The following is a 19631-nucleotide window of genomic DNA, read 5'->3' as shown; positions in this document are numbered from 1 at the left end:
TGTGTGTATATATAAATATATGTATGAATATACAGTATATTTCAAGCTTCCACTCTCCTCTGAGCTTCCAACTCATACCTGCCTATCCAAATTACCTCTCTACTTGGTTGTCTATTAAGTTTTAGTTCCATAGATGAAATATATTATTGTCCTCACCCATCTGGTTCTCCTGCCATGTTCCTTAGCTCAACAAATGGCACCTATCCTCACCCAGTTGCTTAAACTACACCTTCCCCATCAGCTCTCCCCAGCCCCACTTTGCATTTCAGCTAGAATATGGACCACCACTACATGCACTGGATCTGGTTTTTGTTTTCAAATCTGTATTTCAATTTCTTCTGAAGTATAGCTGAAACAATTCCCCAAGAGCCCAGGAAATCCATAAAGCTACTTGTAGTAGAAGGTAATTGGAGGGATTTTCATCTATAAAGTTTTCCTGATGTTCAATATTTAAAATATTCTCTTTGATTTTAGGGGCCAAGAAGAGTTCTTAACATTTCAATGAGCCTAGTTACTTCCTCCCTTGTAGAATTTAAAGAAGGGATCAGAGTCTTTAGGGGGCTTTCCAGAAAATCTGGATCAGGGCGCCTGGGTGGCTCAGTCATTAAGCGTCTGCCTTCGGCTCAGGTCATGATCCCAGGGTCCTGGGATCGAGCCCCGCAGTGGGCTCCCTGCTCGGTAGGAAGCCTGCTTCTCCCTCTCCCACTCCCCCTGTTTATGTTCCCTCTCTCACTGTCTCTCTCTGTCAAATAAAATCTTAAAAAAAAAAAATAGGGGGCGCCTGGGTGGCTCAGTCGTTAAGCGTCTGCCTTCGGCTCAGGTCATGATCCCAGGGTCCTGAGATCAAGTCCCTCACTCCCCCTGTTTGTGTTCCCTCTCTCGCTGTGTCTCTCTCTGTCAAATAAATAAATAGAATCTTTAAAAAAAAAAGAAGAAGAAGAAAGAAAATCTGGATTATCCTCAAAGTACCACTTATAGAAAGTTCCAAATCTTCTCCATGTTTCTGATCCTTGGTTCTTTGCCTGTTACTTCTCATTAAAGGTTTTGTTGATCCCCGTTCATCCAAGAGAAAAGATTTCTCTTCCCTTCTAATCTATTTCCTCGTTTCCAGCATGAATGAATCCTGCTTCGTTCACATTCTTCTATACTCCAGCATCAATCCTCATCCGTCTACTTCCCAGATGTTAAAGCGTGGAGAGCCTGGGCGGGACCTTTTAATGGAAAGGTATCTGGGACAAAGACAGGCTCGCTGCTCTGACACAAGGCTCCAGATGCCCATCCTTGCTTGAGTCTTTCTGCCCTGGAGCTGTGCCCACTGCAGCGGCTGTGGTTTCTCTTGGTGGATTGAGGCTGCGTTTCCACTGTTTGAGCAGTGACCGAGCAACTCAAGAAGAAACGCATTTTGCAAGGCTTCTTCCATCAGTAGACGAAAAGTTTTTACTATGTGCAAGCCTCTGTGCTGAGCACTATACTATGGGTATAGTCTCGTTGAATTTTCACAGCAGCCCTGTAAGCTGGGTACTGTGATCCCATTTTATAGACGAAGAAACTAAGACTTGGAGTTAAGCCACTTGCCCAAGACCCAGAGCTAGTGTGTCAGAAGAGGCAGGATTTGAACCCAGATTCTAGAACTCCAGATCTGGTGTGTTTAACCTCAGCCCTGGTCCTCTGTGAGAAGACACTGAGAGAGCAGCCCTTTAGTGATCAGGTTAGGAGAGGAGGGGGTGTGTACAGAGGCATCCTAGCCAACATTTGCCATCAGCTCCTGTGATCAGAAGCAGAAGTGGGGCCAGGGAGAAACCAATCACTGGGCGGATGTGAGTAGGTACAAAATACTTAACGGTTATTCATATTACTGATCAGTTAGTGGTGTATCCAGTGGAGGGCGCCTGGGTGGCTCAGTCGGTTAAGCGGCTGCCTTCAGCTCAGGCCATGACCCCAGGGTCCTGGGATCCAGCTCCGCATCAGGCTCCCGGCTCAGCGGGGAGTCTGCTTCTCTCTCTGCCCCTCTCCCCTGCTCGTGATCTCTCTCTCTCTCTCAAATAAATAAAAATCTTAAAAAAAAAAAAAAAATGATGTATCCAGTGGAGGCTGGATTCACTGGTGGAGGTAGAAGCTGTCTCCCCCACTGGAAAACACACCCCAGCTCGTAATTTTTCATTATTCATGACCCCGATTCTTCTTATCACAATAGTAAATGTTTCTAGAAGTGGTTAACAGATGCCTCCAGGTCCTTATTTCATGCCCTGGAGCAATCACTTATTAACTGCTTCCCAAACTGCACAGTTTCTAGAACAGCTCTGCCAGAGTCAGGGCCTCCTATTTTCTTTGAAGATTAAAGGGCTCATTAGGAAGTGGTGTTTTTTCTGGCTCTCCCATTGATTTTCCAGTTTCTGCCGAGGCCATTTTATTACACAAGGTAAAAGGAAAGTTAAAGAGTCCCATCTTTGATTCTTAGGCAGCCCTGGGACAGAAGCGACCTTGAGTGACAGTTCCTAGGCATCCGGAGCCAGGCTGGGCCGCTCAGGGTTACTGAGCAGCCCCTCAGGCAAATGCAGCAGATGGGAACGGGATATACTGAGCACCCCCCAAATTGCCCACAGTTTGCTTCCTGAAGGAGAAACTCAAATGTCATCCTGTCATGTCACATATTCTAATAGCGTTGCTATTCTTTATCATATTTTATAGCTAAAAGTGTTCGTTATGTAACAAAGACAAAGAAAGTTCGCCGTCTCTCTCCCTTTTTCCCTCCCCCCCAGCCCCCCCCCCCCCCCCGTGGAGAACTGGCTTATTGAAGTTCCCTGTCTCACACGCGGTGACTGGCAGAGGTCGTCCCCAGAGAAAAGACAGTGAAAACCATGAGAGAAACTCGCTTTCTCTTTTCTCTTTTTCTTAAATGCATTATTCTTCTAGGTCATCTAGAGCAGGGGAAGGAGGTGGAGGAGGCCAGGCCCTGTTAAGCGCCTTACGTATTATTTCTCATTTAATCATCACAGCGACCCTGTGAGGGGTGTACTTTTATTTTTTTATTATTATTTTTTTTTTTTTTAAAGGGAGAGAGAGAATCTTTTTTTTTTTTTTAATTTATTTATTCATTTGAGAGAGTGAGAACGAGAGAGAGTACATGAGAGGGGGCAGGGTCAGAGGGAGAAGCAGGCTCCTCGCCGAGCAGGGAGCCCGATGCGGGACTCGATCCCGGGACTCCAGGATCATGACCCGAGCCGAAGGCAGTCGCTTAACCAACTGAGCCACCCAGGCGCCCGAGGGGCGTACTTTTAATGTCCCTGATGTCTCCACTCTCCATAGTAAGAGGCACACAGAGGTTAAGTGCCTCACCAAGGTCACCGTGTTCTTAAAAAGTCTGAAGTGCTTAATAAACCATTTCAGAGATCCGCCAGAAATCTAGAAATGCTGGCTTTCCATTCACATAGTTAGTTTTAATAAGTCTCTCATTACATGGCTAATGTAAAGGTTTGACCGGCTCCTAAGGCACGCTCCATGGAAGACTCTTTCCCGGGCAGTCGGGGGCCTCCGTGGGCCCCGTGCCCCTGAGCTGGGCCTCCGGCTGGGGCCTTCATGAACACACCAGCACCAGCTCTCACTGGTAGCACATAGTTGTGCTGCTCAGCTGCTGAATGTTTTGAATGTTTTACATGGAATCAAAGGGTTCTAGGAGCAAATGAGATCAGGAAACCTGGGGATAGCTAAACAGCTCTCCTTCAGAACATCTCAGAGCCTTTACAGCACTGCTATATATTAGGAAGCTGCAAGAAGAATCAGTCCAGGGGCACCTGGGTGGCTCAGTTGGTTAAGCGACTGCCTTCGGCTCAGGTCATGATCCTGGAGTCCCAGGATCGAGTCCCGCATCGGGCTCCCTGCTCGGCGGGGAGTCTGCTTCTCCCTCTGGCCCTCCTCCCTCTCATGCTCTCTGTCTCTCATTGTCTCTCTCGCAAATAAATAAATAAAATCTTAAAAAAAAAAAAAAATTAAAAAAAATTAAAAAAAAGAAGAATCAGTCCAGTGCTTCCTAAACTTACTGGGATATGGAATCTCTTTGTCTACTGGGTGACATACAGGTTGTGTGTTCTCCAGACGACCGCCATTTTGAGAAGTGCTGGTCTAAATTGTTTCCAGGTTTTCATTAGTAAGTATAAATATCATAAGGTATCTAAAAGCCATAAGGACAGTTACTGGAATGGGTGAAGAGTGAGTAGGGAGTCGGGATAGTGGAGAAGGAAGGTCATTGTTGGCATTAGACATATTGAGTCCAAGTCCTGGCATTCCACTTCTTAGCCCACATGTCCCTTGGCAAGTTACTTAATTTCTCTAATTGTAGCCTCCCCAGCTGTGAAATAGGACTGCTTGTACTACCTCATGGGGCACGGTAGCTTCTAAATGTGTTGAAGTGGTTGGCGGGGGACCTAAACAATGGAGCTGTTCATCCCTTTCTCGTCACATGCTCACATAGGCTCAGCCAAAAGAACCATTCTCAGGCAGTTCAAATTCATTCCTTTATTCACATGATAAGGGTCAGCTTCTTGCAAAGCCCTGTATTCTAAATGCCTCATGATCTAGTTCAATTCAACTCAACCGAATTAATGTTATTTTAGTGACGCCCAAAGGCATTCTGTTAAGACATGTCAAAATTGAGGGAAGATAATTCTTTGCCAGAGAAAGAAGAAATAAGTGTCTCTTTATCCTCCTAAGGAAACTATATTTGGAAAAAAGTTTTTAAACTGAATCGCCCTCTTCCCTCTGAAGCTACCCATGTGATCAGCGAACACTCATGCCACTTCTAGAAGTCATCAGGGATACACTGAACCTGCCTCTGATTTCTTTAGGGTCTACAAGCACCCCCAACGATTTATGGTACAACTTCATTGAACTGCCCTACCACGGGGAAAGCATCAGCATGCTGATTGCCTTGCCGACCGAGAGCTCCACCCCGTTGTCGGCCATCATCCCTCACATCAGCACCAAGACCATAGACAGCTGGATGAGCACCATGGTGCCCAAGAGAGTACAGGTCATCTTGCCCAAGTAAGTGGTCCCTCTCCCTGAAGAGAAAATAATGGGAGTGCTCAGTCCCTGGTAGCAATACCGGACAGCGTGAGGCTAGGAAAGGCACAGCCTAAATCCTAAAGCTGATTTACTTTCCAGAAATTGCATGGTGGGAATACAGGGCTCTGCTTTTGTAGAAGCTTCCCCCCCACCCCCCAATTCCTGTGCCTCTCATGCAGCAGGGGAATGATAATGGGGATGGAAGGAAAGAAGGCCTGGCCTCTGAGTCTCCACAAGACCTCAAGCTCCTTATACCATTTTGAGGGCTTTTAACATATTTAATTTTCTTCAGAAGACTGAAAAACACACGTATAACTGTATAGTAAAGGTTAGTCATGTTTCTGGTATTTTGATAAGGAGTTTCATTTTCGTCTTCTTAAGTTTTAGCTGGAAGTTCCTGAAGACCAAGGTCCAAAAGCTAGGTGGTAAGGAAATATTTTGAAATCATCCAGGCAGAATTCTTACATTAGTATCATACTATGGCAGTTCTTTATTGCACCCTAAAAGTATAATGTTGGTGGAATTTGAACTGTTATGACTTGAAACCAAGGGGAAAATAATCCCAAATTCTGCCTGAATCCTAAATTTCTAACAGGTGAGAGAATGCTTTATACCCAGACCCGTGAAAGAGGCAGTAAACGTCCCCTGTCTGTGATCGTGTTGCCAGTATCCAGAGCTTTTAACCAGCCGCATCTCAGGGTGGGAAAGATACCTTCCAGTTCTAATAGCTCTTAATTCTCCAGTCACTAAGTTAAGCGTAATCCGACGAGTCCATTCATAGTAAGTATTAGTATCCTCCCAAGATTTTTTTTTATTGTGAAGTGAGCTTTCACGTAGGCAGGGCTTGATATAAATGAACAAAATGGTAGGTTGACATCATAAGTAAAGCACAATTATAACAGTAAAATTATCACCAGAGCCCATCTGTGAGGAAGATCTGCTCACTACCCTGATCCCTCTTCCACCAAGTGGGAGAAAGCCTGGTAAAACATCCTCTGATGATAGGTTTAATAGCTGACTTTTACGTAAGTGTGGTTCTAAGGCCAGACAGGTCACAAGGATCCAAGAAACTCTTGTGACACGCAAATAGAATGAGTGCATTGTCACCAATTCCTAATGTTGGTTCCCACTTTCATAGTAAAACGCTTTCAAGATCCCAACAAGAAGGAGCAGGAATGTGTCTCCTCTCTTTTGACCATCCCCAATGTGACAGCCACCATGATGTTTGGTTGGTTAGAAATGGGGAAGAACTGTAGATATTCCAGTCACTGTTGCATATACCCCCCATCCGCGTGAGGGAAAGTGTTTCTGCAGATCTCCCTAAGAATTGGAAAGGGGGGGCCTCTAGCACATGAGGGTGAGGCCACCCTTGTTTGCTGCCACAGTGTACTGCTCATTTTGCCAGCTAAGTGTTTGAGAGATGAGTTGTTCTCTACTTAGATCTTGGAACTACAATTTCAGATACAATGTAGATTGGTGTTCAGAGCATACTTAAAAAGGAATCAGTTTATCAACACTTCCCCACCGGCACTGATTATCTCATTTTACATTGTTTATGGTATAATGATTTTCCCTTATCTTCTCCTTTCCTGCTAGGTTCACAGCCGTAGCACAAACAGACCTGAAGGAGCCTCTGAAAGCTCTTGGCATCACTGAAATGTTTGATCCATCAAAAGCAAATTTTGCAAAAATAACAAGTATGTTCAATTTAAAACTTTGTCTTAAACTTGAAGACTGTGTTACAAACTGGGTCTCTGATTTGTTCAGAAAGAAAAGATCAGGGGTGCTTGGGTGGCTCAGTCCATCAAGCGTCCAGCTCTTGATTTCGACTCAGGTCATGATCTCAGGGTCGTGGGATCGAGCCCCACGTCAGGCACTGCACTTAGTGGGGATTCTATTTACGATTATCGCTCGCTCGCTCTCTCTCTCTCCCCCTCTGCCCCTCCCCCTGCTCTCTCTTTCTCTCTCTCAAATAAATAAATCAGTCTTTAAAATTAAAAAAAAAGGGCGCCTGGGTGGCTCAGTTGGTTAAGCGACTGCCTTTGGCTCAGGTCATGATCCTGGAGTCCCGGGATCGAGTCCCGCGTTGGGCTCCCTGCTCAGCAGGGGGTCTGCTTCTCCCTCTGACCCTCCCCCCTCTCATGCTCTCTCTATCTCAGTCTCTCTCTCAAATAAATAAATAAATTCTTAAAAAAATAAAATTAAATTAAATTAAATTAAATTAAAAAAAAAGAGTGAAAGAAAAGATCAAAATTAGGAGTATGCTGCCCTGAAACTCTCCCAAGATTTAATCTGATTTATCACCAAATGATGCTGTTCATCCTCAGTCATCTAAATTAGCAGAAATCATTCATCCCTATGTTTCACGTGTACATTTCATATGAGGCCCAAGTGACTCTACAGTTAAAGAAGACGTTCGTGTATCGTCGTTATTACTTAACGAATTTAGCTCCTAAGTAGTCTTTCTTTTTTGAACGCAAACTATTCCCCTGTGTTTGAAGAATCAAGATTTTTAAACTCTCAGACACTTGCTTCCATCAAGCAATAGGCATGCACCATATCCAGATATGTATTTTGGCATTTAATGCCCGTTAATCCGAAATAGTATAAATTCAGAGGGCTCTGATTGGAACCTCTCTTTGCCAAAGCATCTAGGACGCAGCTGGTATCCTGTCGCTTCATCTGACAATATATGTACCTTTTCCTAGAGTTATGTTCCTAGTGAATATAACTCAGTTCTTGGCCCTTTTAAGTTGGAGCATAGCAACCTCCTTCCAAAGAAAAGTCATGGCTTAAACATTATTTGTACTCCTTTTGTGTTGTTCCCCCTTGAAGTTCATTGCTGACCTCGATGGCCCGCAGGTAAACACCTGTGTTCCCGTCCTTGGGCTGCACACGACATGCCTGGTGAACTTGCAGCTGTAGGGATATTCTGATGCTCTTTCATTCTTGGATAACCAAACTCATCCCCAGTCCAGCAGCCTGAGCATCACCTGGGAGCTTGTTTGAAGGGCAGAATCATTTTAGCAGGATTCCTCGGCCCAGTGACGTTAGAGAGCAGTGTGTCAACCTGCACGTTCCCCTCCGAGGTTCTCTTCTGTGGTCCACCTCCTAGACCGCGGCCACAGGGAGTTCACAGGTGCTCGGAAGGAGGACCAGGTGCCTGAAATTCCCCTGAGATCTTATGCTTTACCTTCCGGTGACTTGCAGCTTACAGACATTCCTCTCATTCCCCATTGGTCATATTAGAGCCCAGCATCTGTGCTGTTGAAAGTCCACTTTTCCCCCCTTTGCTTCCAGACCTATGTCCCTCAAGGCTGTCATTAACTTCTGTTTGCATTCTCCTCCAATGCCGTGGCCAGTGGGTATTGCTGGAGTGATAAGGCTTTGCTGAGAAGGGAAGTGAATTCACTAGAAGGTTCCAGGAGGCACAATTGCCGTTCTGAGTCTTGTTCTGAATCCTTCTTACATTCAACACTCTTCTCACTAATACGGCCTTGAGATGACTGGCTTTTGTTGTGAAAAGCCACTAACCAGCCATATGACCTGAGGGCCGATTTCTTCACCCTCTGGGCCTCAGTTTCCCCCATCTGTAAAGGCCATCTGAAATGGCCTTTCTGGATCTGATATGCTGTCCTTTGCAAATAATATTACTGCCTTGCTTCTTCTGGAAAACTGGACTTCCTTTTTAAAGCTCTGCTCTTTTTATTTTTTTATACAATGCTGAGTGATCAGAGTTGATAGAGGTACTGACACGTTCAGGGTCGGTGAATCCCTCCTCAGAAGTGATATCGCAGTTCGCTTAGCAGAGACTGAAATTCACGGCAGGTGACCGTCACCCTACAGCCTTCAATCACCAGACTGTAAGAGGTCACTTCTCCTGACACCTTTTAAGAACTGGAATTTGCCATGGATTTGAAGTTACTTCCCCAGCCAGATGGATGGCCTGCGTATCAAACAAATGCTGTGTTTGTTTCATTTTCTGGAAACAGGGTCAGAAAACCTGCATGTGTCTCACATCTTGCAGAAAGCAAAAATTGAAGTCAGCGAAGATGGAACCAAAGCTTCAGCAGCAACAAGTAAGAACTGGGTCAGGAGCCAGGACGGGCTGCGGTATAGGGGCATGAGCATGCTGTCGCCCACCCAGCCACTCAGCCAATAGGTAGCGAACCCAGTTCCCCTCACCCCCGCTCAGCACTGTGTGTGGGGTTGCCCCTCAGGTGACAGGGGTGAATTCAGACAGAGTGAGGACCTGCCTCCTCAAGGCTCAGAGTCTGTTTCATTAAGGAAGGCCCCTCAGTGCGAGACATTCCAGGACAAGAGTCGGTAAGCTTTCTCTGTAAAGAGCTCGGTAGTGTGTATTTTCTGCTTTGTGGGCGGTACTGTCCCCACTGCAGCTTCTCAGCTCCGCCCCTGTAGCGGGAAAGCCGCATAACTGATAGGGGCCAGTGGGTGTGGCTGTGTGCCAATAAAGCTTTATTTATAAAAGCAGGATCTGACCCCCTCAGACTTGGCCCGAGGGCTGGGGTTTGCTGACGCCTGCCCTCAGAAGGTTAAAGCATATTCTGGCTTCTTCTTGGCAGAAAAGCCCAATCTTCATATTGAAACCTTAAATAATAGCAACTACCAGTAGGAACTAGGCAGGTCAGGTCTATCCGGGACAAAGTGAAGAAGGAGCGAGCAACTGTTGCGTTACAGCAGGATTGCTGGGCCACCTCCTTCGATAAGTAGAACATCCACATCTGCTTTCTCCTCATGGTTTAATAACGAAGGAGAAAATAGAACACTCCTAGATTGGTTTTCGTACCCCCTAATTATCCATCTGAGACTGAGTGGATAGATCTGGCCAAACTCTGAACTCATAAAGGGAATGTCCCAGCTCTGCTTGTACCTGGGTCACATATTTCTGGTCATTAAAAGGTACCATTTATGCTCCAGATAGACACTTTATGGCCTTTCTAGAATAAACGTTTAATTTGTAACCCTTTAAAATAGCATTACAAACAAAAGCCTAGAATACGAGTGCTTCAGATTTTTCAGATGCTTTTGGTGTCTTCTAGGTAATTGTGAGAGCTGAATTTTGCCAGTTATTGACTAATTGTGCCAATTAGTGTTACTGTCGGGACTGGCTCCAGAATTTGCAGGGCGCTGTGCAGAATGTAGCGATGGAGCCCTCATTGAACACTTAATTAAGAATTTGAAGACAGTGGCAGCAGAGCACTGAACCGAGCGAGTGTGGGGCTCTCGTGAGTGTGACTGCCAGGCCACACGCCCAGGAGGCCAGCCCTGCTGGCTCAGTCACCGGGGCTGCTATTATAGCGGGGCCACAGATGGGGTCAGGGGGCGCTTATGCAGGAGAAGTTTATGTCTCATAGTTCTGGAGGCTGGGCGGCCCAGATCAAGGGCTGGTTTCTCCTGAGGCCTTTCTCTGTGGCTTGCCGAGGGCTGCTTTCTCCCTGTGTCCTCACGTGGCCTTTGCGCTGGGCATACACATCCCTCGTGTCTCCCTCTCTTCTTATAAGGACACCAGTCCTGTTGGGTCAGGGCCCCGCCTTCGTGACCTCATTCAAACTGAAATACCTTGGGGGTTAGGGCTTCAACATAGGGATTTTGAGGTGGTACAGTTCAGTCCACAAGACCTGCTAAGTCTTGATTGCTTTCCAATAACCCTGGGTTGAGTGCTTTACCTCAACATAGCTGCAGATGGTTCCTTTGTGACATCAAGCCTAAGTCATTAGTGCTTCCCAGGGTTTGAGGAAGAGAACTGGGCCCTGTGGCAAGAGCGGTGCGGTTGTATCCCCAGCATCCACCCTCCTGCAGGGCCGTGTCACAGGCTTATGAAATTAAAGCCACCGTGAGTAAGCATGGCAGCGTGAGCATGTCTAGGACTGTGGGCTAAGGAAGTTTGCTTTCCGACTCCAGCGTCTGCACCAGCTAGGTTGAACAGCTGCATGGGGTGGTGGGTCCCAGGGAGAGGTCTCCGTGACCATGCAGAGGGGACCCACCAGAGGAAAAGGCACAGACAAAATGGTTGAAAACTAAGCTGGGCCTTGATATACAGGAAGGATTTGGCTAGGCTAAAAGGACCAAGGGGCCTTCATCAGCAAGGCACATGGTATGAATAAAAAATAGCTAATAATAAGAGTAAATGTGCATTAGGTGTTTGTCAAGTGGCAAACACTTTTCTCAGAGTTTATAATATGTTCTATGTCATTGAATCCTCATAAAAACCCTACGGAGTGAGTACATTTATTAAAGACGATGGTACCTGTGTAGACTGAATGAGACACGGAATGGAAAGGGCCTGGCCCATGAGAGGGGTTCAGTAAATGGTGGCCATTGGGCCTATTCTAACCTGGCCAGCCCATGGGACGGGCATTGTGTCCTCTAACTCCAGCATCGAAGATCCTTGCTGGCCTCACGCTGGGTGTACAACACATTTTCTTTTTCTTCCTGTAGCTGCGATTCTAATTGCAAGGTCATCACCTCCCTGGTTTATAGTAGACAGACCTTTTCTATTTTTCATCCGACATAATCCTACAGGTAAGCGGCTCTTCTCTTCCATTGTTCGCTAGCTGTTAGAATTCAGAAAGGTATATGGAATCATAGTTAAATCCAGCCTTGCTCCTCTTAATTCATCTCCCTTGTGTCAACGATTGCCAACACTTTGAATAATAGAACCGCCCACCTGGAAGAGATAGGAAAACCATGGCTGTGTTTACAGAGTGTGATGGAACCTTTTAAACACTGATTTTAGATTTGTTGGTTTGTTTCTTTTTAACATAGAGCCCTGCAACCCTTTTGGGGATTTTTGACAGCTATTGATCTTTTTGTCCACATTTTTGTAAATGCAGTAGTTAAATTTTATAAGAAATTACCTGTCCTCAACCTCTGTAAGCCCCCTCTATTGTTACCGCCCGAGAATTGTTAATTCGATAGATCTTGGCTCCCTAAGTCATGGGTTCAGAGTTGGCTCTGTCCTTTAGCTTCATCTTTAAAATGTGGATAACAGTAGTTCTTACTGCTCAGTACAATTATGAAGAATAAGTCAGATTGTCTTTGTGGAGAGCTAACTAACACAAGCTTGTTCCTTAACCTTTTGTCTCACCGTATCCTTAATGTCGTAATTTGTGTGCTTCTGCACCAAAGTCCAATATGGAGCCTCAAGCCACACGTGGTTATTTAACCTTAACTTTTAATAACTAAAATGGAATATAACTTAAAAATCAGTTTCTTAGTCAGACTAGCCATGTTTCAAGGGCTCAATGGCCACATGTGACTAGTGGCTACCATATTGGACAATGAAAATATAGAGTGTTTCCATCGCTGCAGAAAGTTCTATAGGATAGTACTGCTTGAGAACAATAGGTTAATCGCAGCCTAGAGACTATCCCTTAAATACGCTTTATTATCTTATTTTAAGAAATGTGTTTATTTATAGAGTTACACCTTGTTTCCTTCTAATTCTGTAGGTGCTGTCTTATTCATGGGGCAGATATACAAACCCTGAAGAGTGTACAAGAGAAACCATGCAAAGCAAAGGCTCCTTTGCAATGAAAACAAGACTCCTTTCCTACATCTTTCATAGTTCTGTTAAATATTTTTGTACATTACTTTCTTTTTCAAAACTAGTTCTTAGGAACAGAGACTCAATGATGCAAGCATTTCTGTTCTGGGACATATATCAAAGGGAAAAGGGCAGGATGGCTGGAACACTGTACTGACAAACGAATAGAAAGGCTTCAAAATGTCTAAAAAATCCTTTAAACTACTGAGCTAACCCTCTTGAGTATTTACTGTCCAGTTCAGGAGTTTTGTTTTGTTTTGTTTACATGTGTGGCATTTCAGAAGAAATTGAATCAGTGTGACGGGGAAAAAATTTTTAAAAAAATTAAAAAAAAAAACAACGCACCAACACATTTTATGGTAGCTTTTACTTTTTTATGAAAAAAATATTATTGGCCTTTTTAATTCTTTTGTTTGGGTCCCATCCAAAGTCTCGATAGTAAGTATTATTTCGGGGGTAGAAATAGTGAAATCTCTAGCCTCTTTGAGTGTTTTTGTTGTTGTCGTTGTTTTCTATGATGCATGTATTCACTAAAATAAAGTCTAAAAAACGAATGTCTTGCTAGACAAGGTTTGCTGTTGTGCAGTGTGCCTGTCACTGCTGGTCTTTACTCTTTGGATTTGCATTTTTGTATTTTGTACAAAGTAAAAAATAAAGTGTTATGAGTAGTAAAAAAAAAAAAAAATGCCATTTCTCTGTGATTGAAAATACAACAAAAGAAACAGAGCCTTTTTTTTTTTTTAATTTTTATTTATTTATTTGACAGAGAGATAGCAAGAGCAGGAACACAAGCAACAGGAGTGGGAGAGGGAGAGCAGGCTTCCCACAGAGCAGGGAGCCCTATGCGGGGCTCGATCCCAGGACCCTGGGATCATGACCTGAGCTGAAGGCAGATGCTTAACGACTGAGCCACCCAGGCGCCCGAAACAGGGCCTTTTAAAAAGACTTTAACTTCTTCTACTAAACCTTTGCACTCGGGCACGCAGCAGAAAACCCACGGCCCCTGGCCTTGTCCTCCTGTTTTCCTCTAACGCTGGCAATCAGACACTGTTCCCTGCTTCACCACCTCTCAGCTTCCAAGTCCCCGCCTAGGAGGAGAGGAGGCTGTGCGGGGCCGATCCCAGCCCTCATATCAGCAGTGGCTCCCTCCCTCGGTGCAGGATTCAGAATGTTCCCAGCCGAGAGTAGAGTTTTATAGCAAGTGCACACGGAAGGTGCTGGGTCCTGAGACACTTTGAACTCGGGAGTGAACAGCGCACGTTACATTTTTGGCGCTCGGCCGGAGTGTTTGTTTCCTGATAGGACAAGATTTTTTGTTTTCTTTTGTTTTTGGAGAACTGCTCACAATTCCAAGGTTACCACTTTTTGTTTGCCTAGTTTGTTGTTGTTTTTGCTTTACTAATTTCCTAACGTTTTGAGTCATTTTCTAATATCAGAATGCTTTAAAATATGTATCAAAACTTAAAAACATTTTTTAAGACCCATGAGCTCGACTCATCATTCTTTATACATTAAAACTTTACATCCAACCCTCCAACAAGTTGCCATTTGTGATGCTTATTTGTCAAGAGGGCTGAGCTTTGCTGTTTGTAACTATTTAAGTACGGGTACTTGGGTTAGCCAAGAGAGAAAGGAAGGGGGCGGGTAATTGCTTTCCTTAATTAAGAGTAAATGCCAGAAATTTATTTTGAAGGGTTTACACAGACTACCTGTACTCTAGCGAACATGCTAGTATAGTTATTAATGCCTTTTAGAGGCAGTTTTACTCATTTTCTGGTTTCTGCTCCCATTCTGTTATATTATTTTTAATAGTTTAAGATAGAAATAGTGTTAGCAGTGATCCAAGAATTATACACTCCATTTATTCATTTGGGTACCTACTGGACACCAGGCATTACGGGGTACAGAGATAAATACGTCCTTTCCCCAACTAAGGTAATCATGAAAGGGAGGGCGTGAATTCTAGCTTGGCCAAATACCTAACCTGTGTAAGTATACTTAAAAGATATGCAAGTAGGACCAAGTGGGCATTAGTCCAAAAAAGAAGCCTAAAAGTGGATACAGGGCCAAGACTAAATCCCTGAGTTCTTGGCTCCAGCAGTGCTCATTCCAGAAAAGACCAGGAGAGTTTGCTTTACTTCCCTCCCTACCCCCACCCCGGCAAGTAGGCTCCACACCTAGCGTGGAGCCCAGTGCAGTCCTCAAACTCATGACCCTGAGATCAAGACCTGAGCTGTAAAGATCAAGAGCCAGACACCCAATGGACTAAACCACCCAGGCACCCCAAGAGTTTGCTTTTCTAATATCGCCTAGTAGAGTGGCCCTGTTATGTGTTACAGATAGTCTGTCCCCCCAAAATAGAAATTGGTCACATTTTACTGGGCACATTAAATTTTGAAGTATCTGGTCCCATTTCTGAATGCCTCTTCAGTATATTAGATAGTAAAGTTTCAAATTAATGATATAGAGAACTTGGAAGAATCGCATAGAGGAATCATAAAATCAAGGTTCCTAGACTATATTTCTTCTCAGTTTCACTTGACCTTCCCAGCTCATCTTTAGCCCTTCCTTACCCATCAGCACCCAGATTCTGACCTGACTCTGGTAGCTTCTAGAACATGTTGATAATCTCTGGACTGGGGGAAAGTTCTTCTCAAATTATTACTGTTATATAATTCAACTTTTATCTTTTGATATTCTTCAATGAGTCAATAGGCCTTGTCCTCAAAAAGATAAAATTTAGAAAAACTCCTTTATTTGAGGGAAACTGAAATAAATTTAAGATATGGAGGCTGCCACAAAAAATTGCAGACCTGTCATAAAAGATCACATTTGCTGTGATACTGTGATTTTTTTTTTTAAGATTTTATTTGAGAGAGAGTATAAGGGGGGGTTTACATAGAGGGAGAAGGACAAGCTGACTCCCCACTAAGTGCAGAGCCACACGCAGGGCTCAATCCCAGGACCCTGAGACCATGACCTGAGATGAAGTCAGAGGCTTAATTGAGCCACCCAGGTGCCCCAATATTGTGATTTATAATAAGAGATGTGTATTTGGTTTTCATCCCCATTTCTGGCACAGAGCTCCCCCAACCCTTGGAATTTACAAAGTGATAGAGAGCTATAAAGGTCTCTTGTGTTATGTTAACGGAGTAACTTTTGGCCAAACAAGGCAAGCATCCAGAGAGGCTGGGTCATGGGAGGGAGCCCTTGAGGTTACAAGGCATCTACCTAATTCCAAGCCCTCACCTACATAAATGTGCATATTTCCACAGAAGGCAGACCTGCAGTAATCTGGACTGCCAGCCAGGGCTAGCTCTGGAGGGCTGACCAGGTATCCTCCAAAGAGAGACACCTGGGAGCCTTGATGACTACAGAATGGAGGCTGGTTGCTAGGAGACCCAACCATGTGATTGGAGGGCTGAAACTTTCAGCTCCACCCCCACTGACCTCTGGGGAGGGGAGAAGGGCTGGAGGTTGAATCAATGGCCAATGGCCAAATGAGTTAATTGACTATGTGTTTGTAATGAAGCCTCCATAAAAATCCAAAGGACAGGTTCAGAGAGCTTCCGGGTCAGTGAGCACCTGGGGATTTGTGTGAGTGGTGCACTAGGATGCAGGGAAGCTCCTCGCCCTTCCCCAGACCTTGCCCTATGCATCTCTTCCATCTAGGTGTTCCTGAGTTATATCCTTTTATAAACCAGCAATCCAGTAAGTAAGATGTTTCTCTGAGTTCTGTGAGTCACTCTAGCAAGTTAATAGAACCCAAGGAGGGGGTCCTGGGAACCTCTCTGATTTATAGCCAAAGGGTCAGAAGTACAGATGACAACCTGGGTGCCAATCAGCATCTGAAGTGGGGGGTTGGGGGAGGCAGCCTTGTGGGCCCGAGCCCCTAACGGGTGAGGGTGAGATGCGATACTCCCTCTCAGGAGCTGGTGTTAGATTTGAATTGAATTGTAGGATATCCAGCTGGTGTCTGAGTATTGGTGATGCCGGGGAAAATCCCCAGACATTGGAACTGGGTGTCAGAATCTTTATTTGCTATGTATGTAGACATATGAGCAGACAATTTATCATATGGATTAGATGTCACATTGAGTTTGGGTAGGAGACAGGCTGCAATTTTCCTAAAGTAACAAAATGGTAGACCTGTGGAACCGAGGCCAACAACCAGTAAAATCACTCTTTTGACACTTAATGAAATGAGGATTTTCCATTCTGCCCGAGACACAATGGAAAAAAAGAGTAGGCACTGACCCAAATAAGTCGAAAGCTCTATGTCTTATTGGCCTTTGAGTCTTTGTCCTAAAAAGTTGATGACAAGTAACTTGGAAAAAAATGCCAATCATAAGACACAAGGGAGTGACTTTTGTCCCAGTAACTCTTTGTTCTTCTGAAAGTGAAAAACTGAATGACCCATGAGTTCCACATTAAAGGGTCTAAGAAACTGAAGTGGGAGGAGCAGGGATTTGCTCTGACCCAGCAGCGTAGCAAACACCACTTCTTAGGACTGGTCATCGGTGGCTGCCTGGGGAGAGGAGCAGACCCAGTTAACTAACTGGTGGAGGACTTCTCTGTCCTTGGCCTCCCATGACCGCTGAGAGACCCCGTGTCCCTCAAGAGTCCACTTCAGGCCACCCAAGAGTGGAAGGCGCCACTGGCTGTAAAGCCCATTTCTTCTGATTATTCCCCAACTGTCCCTTGGACCGTCTCCCAAATCTTGAAGAAAAAAGGAGGCAGATGTGATTTAAAGGAGAAATTTGCGAAATGAGAAATCACTGTTTTATATGATAGCAGGTACATTATTAGTGTTTGCAGATTAAATTATTGGATAGGAGGTACCGAAATGGAAGTGAATTATTAAATTTCTCAGCGCTATACCTCCTTCATCTGAAGTTTCTAATCTTAATCCCTTTACCAAAGGTAAAGAGAAGGGTAGTAGGCCTTTGTACTTGTCCCTCATAGACAAGGGAATAATGCGAGTACCCACGGCTCAGTCCCAGAGGCAGGTTTTCAGGAGCCCCAGACACATCACTGTCAGGTTGGTTAATCTGAGGGTGATCAGCTGATTTTATTTTCCTGTATTTGTCTTATTAACTCTATTGCCTACTGATAAATATCTCTGGCCCTGACTGATTTGTTGTCTTGCTGGGTAGACACTGATCAATAACGTACATAGAGGAAGTGTCTTCGGAAAGTCAGGCAATTGCTCTGATTAGGAATATTCTTCTCCAGCACTCCATGACCTCATTACTCATCTCTTCTGCAAAACTCATTAGAACAAACTCATTAGTTCATTTGATGATTTTAATATATAACAGATGTGGTAAAAATGTATTCTGCAAACAAATAATGGAGTTCTTCCTCAGTTGAAGGGGGAATATGTTAATGTTTTTAATTTTCTTAATTGCTTTTCTCCCAGAAATTTCTCTTAAAACTATTAGTCTTCTGTTGTGAGTGAGCATTAACAGGCACCCAGCTACCTGAACGAGAACAAATGAGTGTTAGTGGAAAGCACAGCTACTACCAACATCAAAACTGCTTTTTATCCAGGAGCATGTGTGCTTGTGATTACAATTTCTGATTGCATGAATTTTCTCCTGAAAAAACAAAACAAAACAAAAAACTTGTTCTTAGTTTGCAAGATGGGATTTAATCTAACAATCATTCTTTGGTATTCTACAGAGAGAACCATGGCTTCCAGGTGCTCTGATAGCCATCCACAGTTATAAGCCTCAGCTCTGGGTCCTTGGGAACGATGGTAGACAGGCTTTACACACTAGATTTGGAGATGAAACCAGGGTCAACTGAAGGAAGGAGAAAACCAAGTGGGCTTGGGGATACACACGTTAACTTGCCTACTACAGCAGGGCCTCCTCAGTGGGCGCCCCTCAGCTGGGGAGAGTTGTGAGCTGGTCCCCCACATGGGAAGAACGTCCACATCTGGTTTCATAAAGGGTCAAGATGCACAGAAAGATTCCCTTGAGTCTGCAGTGCATCTTCTCCTACCACAAAAAAAGGGAAGAAAAGAATAGGAAGAAGGGGCCATAGTGTTATCTATGGCAACCCTACAACTTTCCCTCCTTTCAGGAAATATGAAAGAGCTCAAACATCCATACCTTGGCATCTTAGGTGAAGTGTTCATGTATCAGACTCTTAACATCCTAAGGGACAAGGTGAGCTAGTTTCTACAATCACGTTCATAGGATATTAGAGCTCTAAGAGGCCTTAAAAAGTCAGTTTTCGCTGTAATCCTTTGCTTTATCCATCTCTCCTTCCTGTGGAGGGAGAAAAGTGTTCCCCACAAAGGGCACTTTGCATACTAAACTATGAAGTAGGATTACCACACCACCTTGTGGCCAAAGTTTAAAAAATGTGAACACACACAAAAACAGCCCCTATTTGTTCCATTTTTACTTGGAAGGTAGTTTCTAGTAATAGTTCACTCTCTCATGAACACATAAAACACTTTGAGAATGCTGTTCTCATGATATGCTGTTTTATATATGCATATCATAAAAACAATATGGACTAAAAAGAATAAGGCTTATGTAATTGAGTCTATAGACCTCAATCATGCATTTTTGGCTCAATGTTACACTTTGGGCTTAGAGAACTAGCCAGTGAGAAATGGTGGGAAAGGATGTCAGAATTTCAAAGTAAATGACTTTAACATCTTTCAATGGTGCCAGGCCAAGCTCAAGTATTAGTGCTACTGTATTTTTCCAACTTCCTTATGGTCATGACTGTCTTCTCAACATGAATCAGACATTAGTCAAAAAGGCAGTGTTCCACATGGTCACTGAATGCTCTTGGTCACACACTCCGTTGACAACATTCTCACACCTATGTTCCTCTTGCCCACACATCATATTTACACAGTATTTATTGGTCCTTTTTTTTTTTTTAAGATTTAATTATTTGACAGAGAGAGACACAGCGAGAGCAGGAACACAAGCAGGGGGAGTGGGAGAGGGAGAAGCAGGCTTCCTGCTGGCTCTAT

General features: G+C 44.2%; 1 protein-coding gene across 5 annotated transcripts in view; it reads left to right on the top strand.

Moving 5' to 3' along the window:
* Positions 1–13313, top strand: part of SERPINE2 (serpin family E member 2) — a 63439-nt gene extending 50126 nt beyond the window's left edge. For 3 of the 5 annotated variants that reach the window (XM_045867874.3, XM_045867872.3, XM_045867871.3), the window contains exons 5-9: positions 4842–5040; positions 6658–6758; positions 9054–9140; positions 11521–11604; positions 12534–13313. In XM_045867874.3, coding sequence (XP_045723830.1) covers positions 4842–5040; positions 6658–6758; positions 9054–9140; positions 11521–11604; positions 12534–12571 — 509 coding nt within the window. In that variant the 3' untranslated portion in view covers positions 12572–13313. Of the gene's footprint in view, positions 1–4841; positions 5041–6657; positions 6759–8789; positions 9022–9053; positions 9141–11520; positions 11605–12533 lie in introns of those variants that run through there. The other 2 variants (XM_064587149.1, XM_064587150.1) reach the window with 2 other exon arrangements.
* The last annotated feature ends 6318 nt before the right edge of the window (positions 13314–19631 follow it).

The sequence above is a fragment of the Mirounga angustirostris genome, unplaced genomic scaffold, assembly GCF_029215605.1.
Source record: "Mirounga angustirostris isolate CCGP_5_RB_7025 unplaced genomic scaffold, mMirAng1.0.hap1 SCAF_3, whole genome shotgun sequence".
Classification (NCBI taxonomy): Eukaryota; Metazoa; Chordata; class Mammalia; order Carnivora; family Phocidae; genus Mirounga; species Mirounga angustirostris.
Note: the sequence above shows the minus strand (reverse complement) of the source record. Positions and strands in the feature narration are given on the sequence as shown.